General features: G+C 42.3%; 1 protein-coding gene across 1 annotated transcript in view; it reads right to left on the bottom strand.

The window, feature by feature from the left end:
* The window catches only part of TSHZ2 (teashirt zinc finger homeobox 2), a 518,841-nt gene extending 508,218 nt beyond the window's left edge, over positions 1 to 10,623 (bottom strand). The window contains exon 1 of the mRNA XM_003252945.4: positions 9,651 to 10,623. Coding sequence (XP_003252993.1) covers positions 9,651 to 9,690 — 40 coding nt within the window. The 5' untranslated portion in view covers positions 9,691 to 10,623. The remainder of the gene's footprint in view (positions 1 to 9,650) is intronic.
* Positions 10,624 to 10,948: the final 325 nt, after the last annotated feature.

The following is a 10,948-nucleotide window of genomic DNA, read 5'->3' on the forward strand; positions in this document are numbered from 1 at the left end:
AGTCCATCATCACTTTTGAAATACAAACAGGGCCTATGTTCAACCAATAACTGAATCAGATCACATCACCTCCTTAGGCCTTTGGCATTTCCTCCTTCCTCTGCCTGGACTGCTTCTCCCAGCCCTGTGCTTGGCTAGTCTCTCACTTTTTTTCAGGTCTGATCAAATCACCACTTGAGAAATGGCTTCCCTGACCACTCTATATAACAGGGCAAGCCTCCATCATTCTCTACCCCATGAAGCCAGATTTATTCTTATGTAATGCAATTAGGACTATTCAATATTGTGTTATATATTTATTTGTTTGTTAGCTTTTTAGGCTCGCCCACAAGAATATTAGCTGTGTGAGGGCAGGGGCATCTCTATTCTTGTCTACTGTTATTTTTGCAGCACCTAGAACAATACCTGGCACATAATAGACGCACAGCCAATATTTGTTGAACAAATGAATGCATGTACGGACATATGAAAGAACATCCCATAAAGAGACAACTTCGGATGACAGGAGTTGGCCTGAAGATTCCATCTGGAGATGCCGCTAAAGGCAGCATCCTCCGTCTAGGCTCTCAATTTACCCCCATAGCTATAGACATCACAATAGACGCAGGGGGAGAATGATAAGACTGAGGGTTCTTCCTCGGGTCCTTCCTGGCAATTCGCTATGACTATTTTAGATAAACGATTGTAATAAATTAAATGCATGGGCCTTGGAAGCAGGAAGAGCTGAGTTTAAAATTCAGCTTGGCCACTGCACGACCTTGAATGAGTTATCCTGCAACTTACTCAGATTCTCATCAGTAAAACAGGGATTATACTCGAAACTTATAAGGAACAGGACTCAGCCCAGATGTCCCCTCCTCTGAGAGGTCTCCCCTGACCATCCACATCTCTGTTGTCCCAATTCCTGCCCTCATAATTTTGCTTTTATAAAGCTATTGTCATCGTGAAGCTTTTTTTCTATGCTGAAATTATCTTTTCCTTTATAAATTTACTTGTATATTCTCTATCTTCCCCCAGTTGGAGGGCAAGATCCCCAGGGATCATCCCCAGCCTATTCACCTCCAGGTCCAGGTAGTAGAAGAGCATCTGACACATAGTAGGAACTCAAGAAATAACCGCCATGTAATCGAATAAATGTAAGCATGTAAAGCACGTGGTATGTAAAAAGCACTTCTTTAGTGGCAGATATCATTGTTACCGTTGTCATCGTTGTTGGTGGTCTATAAATTCTATTTCTTGGGAAAGAAACGTTTTTTTGAGCTGTTGCCGGACTCTAAACAGCCCAGAATAAGTCTGCCTCAGGAGAAGAGGCTAACACACACTACTTAGCCATCGTGTTTCCAGGCTTACAAATCAAAATGCGTCCATACCTGGTTTCTTTCAAGCCCTGGACCCTTTGTTCTACGATAATTGGTAAGTTGCTTGTTTCCCAGTTAATATAAATTTCCCATGGTCTGGTTATTCAGGGTAAAGACACACTATTCCCTCGTATCCCTGTGGTGCCTAACAGTTTCAGCACACTTTCTCAGCCCTCCTCTGATACAATCCTTTCCACACACCTGGAACATATGATTGCCCCCATTTTATAGATTAGAAAGTGGAGGGCAGAGATTTGAGCAGCCTGCCCAAGTTTATGCGGCCGAACAAGAATTAGACCTAGAGACTTGAACTTCAATCAGTCTGACTTCAAAAACTCACATTCTTATCCAGAGAGTAAAGTAAGGTTTATCTCTAGAGCTTGCCTGGGGCTAAATAACTAGCGTGGGGCAAGGCTGCAACCAGAACCCAAGTCACTTGCCCTTACTCCGTTGTTCCATCCACAGTCTCAAATCTAATCCCAAGGGGGAAAACAAGAAGAAGCACTCAGCAGTGTACCCAACTTTCTAATAAAGGAAAATAGCCAAAGGCAATTCTGATATAAAACGCATTTATGGCTTTTCATTTTGGCATTTCTTCTGTACCAAATGGTACCGTACGCATAGAATAGATTTGACTCTTCTCTACAGCATCATCTTGGCCCAGAAGCTATTCATATCTCTCTGGGGTATAAAAGAGAGGCTCCTAAGTACATAAAAAAATTCCAAGGATCTGATAAATTGAAGTGATTTAGAGTAAACCCTCTGCAGTTTATATAGAGATATTTATATGCCGCTGCTCTCACTTACCAAGCCATTTTTCCCCTATAGAAGACCTTGACCCTCTGGCTCATTTTTGTATCTCCCATGTCGCCAGGTTTCATGGATTTTTCATGATCCAGTAAAGCATTACGGAAGTTTCTTTCAAATTCATTACAAATAGAATGGCTGCTGCCAACTCTGTTTTTATCTCATTCTGCCCTTCGTAACTGTTTTCATTAAAAACAATAACTGTATTCTACCCACCTTAATATCTAAACTATACAATTTCCATAGAAATGGCTTAGATGTGGCTTTAAGAAGAAAGCTCGGGGTGATTTTAGAGTATTCCTTCAGGTCTGAAAGCACTCAAGTAATTAAGACCAGTGATCTTAATTTTTGTACTAACAGAAACTGCAGAATGATGGCCTTTTTTTTTTTTTTAACCCACCTTAGTGTCTAGCAGTGTTGCAGAAACATGAGGCCTTTCCTTAATCATAAATGGACACTATAGCTTTTCAATTAGATTAGTCTTTGGAGAGAAATGCAAAAGAGCTAAGAAGCTCCTTAAAAAAAATCTTCCCTGCTTCACCGCTTCTCATTTGCCAAGAAGAGATGTTTAGCTAAAATGCAATGCTGCTGTCTTCTTATCCTGCCGCAACAAAGTTCTCTCGATCTTGAACCCTGAGCTAGCTATCTTACAAAGATCCTTGAGGTTTTTCTTTTGGTTTGCATGGCCACATTTGGTTTTCTGAAACAGTTTTTTAAAAAGGGTTGTGTAATATAGTGTCTTACATCTGTGTGTCCAGAGAGAGTTTCATTAGTCCCTGCTTCAGGCTAGGGTAGCAGGTAGGGGGATATTGAAATTGTTTTTTAAATGACACAGGTAGAAAGAGAGTTCTCATTTAGATGAGTGGAATTCAAGACAAATGCTTTCAAATATGATCCAGGTATTTCTTTCCCCCATGTAATTTCTCTAAGCTCATTATCTCTAAAACTTTTGCATTGTGCATTTTCCTGCTGTTATGCGTAGCTAAATAATACTGATATATTAATAATAGGATTATCTTGCTGTGCCTCCTGAATTTTAATTTCTAAAATTTTAAATAATTTTAAGCATTACTTCAGCGTCCCAGAATATTTGAGGGCGCCCAGAGGATGTCTTTTTCTACAGGGGAAATGCAAAAAAAATGAGGGAGGCAACAACTGAAAATTCCAAATGGCCATTTTAATGACTTTCAAATGCCTCCAAATTATTGAATCATTTCATTCATGGAGTTTGCTTTGGAAACAAATATATCAGCAATTCCCACTCGCATCTCAGATTTCTCTTCTGTGTGTCTGTGTATGTATATAATGTCTTTGAACGGACCTCAGTCTGATACCCCCGGACAAAATAATTTCTCAGACAAAATGAGCAATATGAATACGGCCACACTGCTGGAGACGCTCCCCATTCATGTGCAAGTTAAAGTTGATACTATATGTTTTCAAAGGTGCTTTCTCATTAGTTTGCAGACCTAGACTAGCAGTGAACCATTGGGCTCTGAAGTCTCTCATTTTTATTACAATGTCTTAAAAATCTGATGTATCTTGAAATCCACTTTAAATGCTATCTCTATACGTTCTCCTCAGAAAAAGTTCCCAAAACAAGCGAATGAAAGGTCAGTAGGAGGAAAAAAAAAAAAAGAAATTGTAAATCCAGCGAAAATAGTGTTACATGTTAGAGGCACGTAAATAGATGGTGTTTTTTTCTTACTGTAATATTCAGGTAAGCAAGCAAGCACTCTCCGCTTTCTTATGTGGTTAGAATGACTAAATTCCTCCTATAATCAAAGAGCTGCTTGCCAAAGATCACCCCAGGGAACATGAGAATTTCTAACTTTAAATAGAACTTGTAAAACTTAAAAAAAATTTAAAAATACCAGTTGTTACAAATTACTGAAAAATGAATATAAAAGCCTATTCTGGGGTAAGCAGACTCTATAAAGATAGAAGGATAAGCTCTCCCTGATTACAGACTACAGTAAAAGACAGTGTGTATTTATCACAACATTAGAAAATTAAAATAAATTTCTCCCAAAGAAATAAAAATATAAAAGCGTTCTCAACTTGTGAAGCAATAAAATTATTTGTGTGCCAGGCTTCTTTTAATACCACTGTGATTTTTTTAATAAAAGTCGTTCAGTTTGATTGTAATTAAATATGTAATGAAAAACCACTGCTTCAGGGAAGCGATGCAAGACACTCTCTAACTGTTAGTTTAATGTATTTCCAACTGACTTTGCATCAAACGAAAATGATACTCTGTGTATGCCTGGTCTTAATATAGAATTTGTTCGGCAATTTCTGTGTTTTTTAAAGGGGACCTGGGTAGAAGCAGGCATTGCCTTTGAAATAGTGGCTGAGTCTTCCCAGACCATGACATTCCCAAATAAAATTGATAGTATAAATACAGTGATGGAAGGGAAGGTCGACTTTGGACATTTACCTCGTGTCAGCTAATTACAGGCACAGCACAAACGTGACCAGGGCCTAGGTTTTCTTCTTGGTTGACTTCCTAGGCTCAGCTGCAATGATGAACAGTGAGGCATCATTTCAATGGCTTTAAAAAATGCCAGGCTCAGTTTGTGCCCCCACCCCCACGAGCAAAACCCGTTCAATGGACAGCACAATTCCCAAGGCCCTGGGAAGAGAAACAGATCAACTCAGGTGTTATCCTTTGGAGAAATTCCATCAAATGAATGAGAAATCAGCTGGGATGAAATGAAAGCATAAACCTCCGTTGGAGACTATGACAAAGGTCAAGCTGCCTCAGGGACAGACCTCCTAAAAATACTTGGGAGGTATTTCTTGGGTGTTAAGCATTCCCAAAGTGTAGCAATAGAATGGGCAACTGGGAGATAAGGAAATGTAAAGTGGAAGAAAAAAATGTAGACTGTTTCTGAGGAATGTTTCTCCCCTCCCCAAAAGTAACCTTCAACATCCAAACTCTTAAGCCTCAGAGAAGAGTTTCATTGTCAAGAAGTTTCCCAGAGCCCCTGCTCCCTTACACAGTTTCCGCTAGAACTCTCTGTCACTTGTAATCTGCTGATGAGGGTTAACGTATTGTGTCCTTATATGGCAGATTAAAAATGAAATCAATAAATGCCTAAAACAAATGGGCTTTTTAGATGTCCTATTCAATCTGAGTCTTTAAGGGTGAGGTGAGAGGTGGAAGAAGGAAATCAGGACGGGGGTGGGAAAACGACCACTTAAGCAATCAATTTCCTTCCAAAATGTTGCGTGGACCAAGCGATTTCAAGGTATCTATCCTTCCTTTTTCAGAGATCTGCCTTAAGTAACAAGAATGGCCAAAAGAGTTTGTGCTGCTGAGACACTTTGGGCTTTATTGCATCCATGCATGTGTGTGTGTGTGTGTGTGTGTGTGTGTGTGTGTGTTTCCATTCATTTGTTAAAATCATACTTTTGGGCAAGTGAAGGAATCCATCGCGTGAGATACTTAAATATTCAAGACGTGAACTTGTCTTTCTGAAGGATATTTAAACAAAGTGAGGGAGCCAGGGTCCCAAATCTACCCAATTCCTAGTCTCTTGAAACCTGTCCCACTTGACAGTAAATTAAAGGTAAACTTCACCCTGAGCTGCCTGCCTCCTCCCTCCATCCTGTGGGTTGAGACTTCTGGGACCTCACCCGTTAATTCAGAGTCATCACTATCAAGAGGTAGAAAAGAGATCTCTGAGGTCATTTCTGCTCTGTTGCAGTGTTCAGAGCTGTCCCTGTTGATTATGTTTCCCGTGTAAATAACCTGTGTTATTAAGGTGCAAATTGCAACTTTTAAGTAATGATTGCTAATAGTCTAATGTTTACTGCCACACAAGGACATTCATGAAAACAAAATCTGCATTATTCATCTCCATATTAAATAAACAAAATAAATTGAGGGAGATATTCTTTCTTGCAAGACTCTCCTCAGGTCTGGGTGATCAGAAAGCCTCTAAGAGTCAGCAAGAGGGAAACATCTAATTGCTTTGGGTGGGCAGGGGGTAGAATCCTATAACTTACATATATATTAGATATTCACAAGATGTGCTCACAAAAGATTTTGTGTTCTATTGCAGTTGGCTGTCATTAATATAAAAACAGTTCAGGATGGTGAAATAAAATGCGTATTATATATGTGTGTGCACAGAGGCTGAGATTGGCTGTAGAAAATCAAGAGTTAGATTCTAAGTCTACAATTTTAAATTTTTAACCACTCTGCATCCTGCAAAATGCAAACAAATCAAAACACCGTTCTGTTTTACTTTCCTGCCATTTTCTCTATCTCCCTTGAAATGCATAGAAGGCAAAAATGCTGGTACTGAATCCTGCAATATTTTCAGGTAACAGTGGATGCATTTTAATGGTAAATAAAATATACATCCAAGGAAGCAAGCATGCACACACAACACAAACCCCTGGGGTACTGTAGGCTGCTTTCTCAACTTTTTTTTTCTTGCCCTAAGTAATAGTATGGTGGAATAGCACAGCTTAAGAAAGCCAGGAAGAATGACATTTCAGAGGGAAATACTCTGATTTAGCTGTTTCCTTAAAGAGAATTGTCCCCTCACATCCCTTGCCCCTGAAGGGGGAGGAACATAACAAATAAAGACTAAAATTCCTCATCACTTACAATATCATCCTGTTTATTCTGTTTAGATACCTGTTTTAGTAGAAAGTTCTGTAATTGATTCCTTGAAACATGGAACTTAAAACTAATAATACAAAGGAATCAAATTGCCTGGAACAGTTCTTGGGAAAAACAGCGCTCCGGGAGAGCCTCAGCTCTGATCCACTCATAGGCTTTTTCTATCTCCCATTATTCATTAATCAAGCTAGAAATCAAGCTTTCAACATCAGTCCTTGGGTGTAATTACTTACAGTTGTGCATTGTGTTTAATTTTAAGCAGTGATAAAAGTTAGTATGGCCATAATCTTAGAACCCACCTTCTCCCCTTCCCTGGATGTTAACTGACTACAGAACCCCAAAGTGGCTAACTTTACTTGTGAATAACCACTTCAGCTGAAACAGAGTAGGGCATTGATGACCTTAGATGAACAGAAGAAACACTGCATGAAAAACTGTCTCCTCTATTAATATGTGAGCAAATAAATAAGGTAAGAGGGTCCTCACTGTGTATGAAATGAATTATCCTTTTTCAGCTTAAAAAGGGTTTCCACTGCTGGTGAAAATAATAAGAATCATACAAAACAAACATACAAAGACAGTAGGAATATAATAGGCCAGAAAACTGAAACTATAGTTACAAGTTTCTAACACACACACACACACACACACACACACACACACACACCCCAATAAACTAGCCAGCACCAACAGATACAGCTTAATGAAAAGGACCTAATTTAAATAATGTGGTACAGTGTTATGTTACGTACACCTGGATCCTTATCGATTGGAGGATAATTATAATCAAAGTCGAGCAATTCTGAGCAATGCACTTTTTGTAATGAGCTTACTAAAGGAGACATGTCCAGTCATTCTGGTAATTTAAATTACTGCCTAGTTGTTGATAGTCTTTACCGGAACAACAAGAAAAAAAAAAAACAGTAATTTTCAGAGCAGTATCACTTCTTGCTGGACCGTATCCCAGGGTTCTCTTTCAGGACAACAATAAGGACGTTATCTCTAATAATGTAGCTACACTTAAACTTATGTTGCCAGAACTAGATGCAGCAGGCTCACTGTTCCTGGGTCTCAAAGGCCATTGAACACATCCACACGCTGTCAGATTGCAAAGCAGCCTAAGTTTTAGGAAATAAGTGAGTTAAATGCAGAGAGACAACGGTAGGAAAGAGACATTGTTTTCCAAAGAAGTAACTAGAGTTGAAAAAAGAAAACTTCACTGATGAGGCAAATTCCAAATATATACCTCACTAAAAATATTTTAATTATTTTGCTTTTAGGGAAACAATCAGAAAATATGTGAATCCACGCTTTATCAATATTTCTGCATGCCACTCGAACCAACTTACAAATAGTTAGGGAAGCAATTCTGTGCTCAGAAGGAATGATAATTGTGGATATTTTGAGACACTCAGGCGAGGAAGGAGGATGAGCTTGGTGGTTCCACACATTTAGACAAGGGATGCCCACTCTCCTCAGATTCCTAACTAACTTTGGATTTATTCTAAGGGTGACTTTGCAAAGTTTATGAAAGTGTTCCACCAAACTTCTCCCTATGTTTTGCTAGAGTTGGAACAGAATGAAATGTGGAGGTGGGTCTGCAGAAGACCAGCCTTACCTAATGTTGCCTAAATCAAGAGGGCAAAGACAGAGAGAGAGGAAAAAACAACTAAACTTAAGCTTTTTGCGAAAGCCCTGATTCAACTAAAGGACACAAAGAAATAAAAACGCCCACATTAAAAGCCAAACAAGATAATAATTGTGCATGTCTGGCTCTGAATATAGAGGGCAAGGTTTGCGTCACTGGCACTGTGAGTTACCATGGTGAGTGATTTATTGATATGTATCAAGAATGAATAGATCAAAGGCAGCGAGATGACAGGTGATCAATCAAATGTCAAATCAAAACTAGCAATCAAGTGGAAAGCTGATTTTTCAGTGGGTGGGTCTGGCAGAAGAAAAATGAACTTTCATATTACATTTCCGAGAAACAAAACCCCAGCATACTATTAAAAAAGCAATTAAGCAACCCAAAAGAAAAAAAAAAACTTTAGAAGGTCTATTGTACTGATCCATTAACCTGTTCTTATCATTTTTAGGGGGCAGTAAGTAAGGATTCAGATGGGATAGTTCTTACAGTACGAATCATTTCACAAAGTTTGCAACTCTCTAGGCAAAGAAAATCCAGAGCTGTTTAAATTTCTATGGGGAATTTCCCCCATACAATGCTTTTTGTTTTTTTTAAGAGTAGGGAAATCGTTAATTAGATTTCCAAATATGGATCCTTTTAGAAAATATATGCAAAGGTTCATCCATTTCCTGGGGGCATTTTGTCCACCTTGGTGATCAACGCTAAACTCCTATTGCTCGCCCCAAAGCCTGCCTGCAGCCCGGGTGTTAGGTATGCCTCACACTTCAGCGCCCCAAGCCCCAGTGAGAGGAGACGCTATCCCTGGAGGCCAGAAGCCACTGGCACTGACCACGCAGAGGGATGCAGGGGTGGAGGGGCCGTCTCCCTACTCCGCACCCCAAATCCTCAATCCGACTTTGGCCCGAGAGGCAAGAAACAGACTGGGAGAAAGTTAGGGGTGGGGTAGAGGGTGGAGGAAAGAAAGTTTAAGGAGGAAAGGCTTGGTGGGATAGCTTCCCCCAACCCAACCGGAGCTTGGAAGGGGAGGATTTGAGAGACCAGAGAAGGCGAGAGAGGACGGGGTTATTACAGGGGCACCCGGCGCAAACTCCCTCGAAAGCTTAAGTGGGTGGTGCCCCCGGGCACCCAGGGGCAAGGAGGGCGGGCGAGGAGCTCGGCGCACAGGGCAGCCCCGAAGCGGAGCCGTTTCTCTTACCTGCCGCCCGCTTGGGTGCCTGCTGTTTTCTCCTCGGCATCCTCTACTTCGCTCCAGTCCCACTTCTGGCGCCCCAGCCCCGAGCCGCGCGCCGGGGCCCGCTGTCTGTCTGGCCTCTCTGGGTCTCCTCCGCCTCTTGCCCGGTGGCTCCTAGGACGTCACTCGGCCTCTGTCCCCCTGACGATCCCCCCTGCAACTCCTCCACCACGGGCCAGAGACCCCCCTCTCTGGGTGGCAGACACGGGTGGCTTGTGCCGGCTGCTTTGAAGTAGAGGTTGGTTCTGCCTTGTTTGTTTGTTTGTTTTGGATTTTTTTTTCCTCTCTCTCTCTTTTTTGTTTTTGCTTTTGGAATTTTTTTGTTTTTGTTTTTGCGTTTTTTTTTTGGTGACTGTTGAGACACTTGATTTCTTTATTAAACATCCAAGACCGGGTTCGGATGGAAGGGACGAGGGGCGCACACGCGCCACACGCACACTTGCGCGTAAAGATAAGGAAAAAAAAAAGGCAATCCTGGGAAGGTTGTGGGTTTCTTCTTCTTTTTCTTCTTCTTCCTTCTCCTCTTTCCCTCCTCCTCCTCCTCCACCTCCTCCTCCACCTCCTCCTTCTTCTCTTCCTCCTCCTCCTCCTCCTCGCCGATCTCTATGGCGGATTCGTGCCGGGGGGAGAGCGATCACTCACTGTAGGTTTGTGGCTGCTGTCAGATCCCCGTCTGTGAGTGATATGCGAGAGGACAGGAGCGGGTTTTGGAAAGACAGAAAATCTGGAATTCACTCACTCACACACACACACACAGACACACACACAGACACACACACACGCACTCGCACGCGCACGCACCCCCGCTTCCTCGCACACACACACTCACACCCCCCACATATGCACACACACACAAACACACACACACACACCCTCGCACACACACACAAGACAGGGCGAGGCGATGCCAGCAAACATCGATCCCGCTGAACAAACTGAACATTAACAAACTCCTCCTCCTCCTCCTCTCCCCGCGACCTGATGACAGGGAGAAATTTACTCCCCAGCCGCAGAGCGCCAGGCAGCGGGAGCCTGTTAAAGGGACAGCGTCCCGCAGGGGAGAGGGGCTGGGGGCGGGGGCCCCGGCGCGCCGGCCCAGGCCCCTCCGTGCGCCCTCTCCGCCGGGGCGAGGGCGTGCCCACCGGGCGCGGGGACACCCCACCGGGAGGAGGAAGGGGCGGGGGCGGGAGGAAAGGAGGTGAGGAGGGAAGGGGTGCGGGAGAAAAGGAGGCAGGGTGGTGATGGCTGAACTCTGAAGCTGG

This window comes from Nomascus leucogenys, chromosome 13 (assembly GCF_006542625.1).
Source record: "Nomascus leucogenys isolate Asia chromosome 13, Asia_NLE_v1, whole genome shotgun sequence".
In the NCBI taxonomy this organism is placed as follows: Eukaryota; Metazoa; Chordata; class Mammalia; order Primates; family Hylobatidae; genus Nomascus; species Nomascus leucogenys.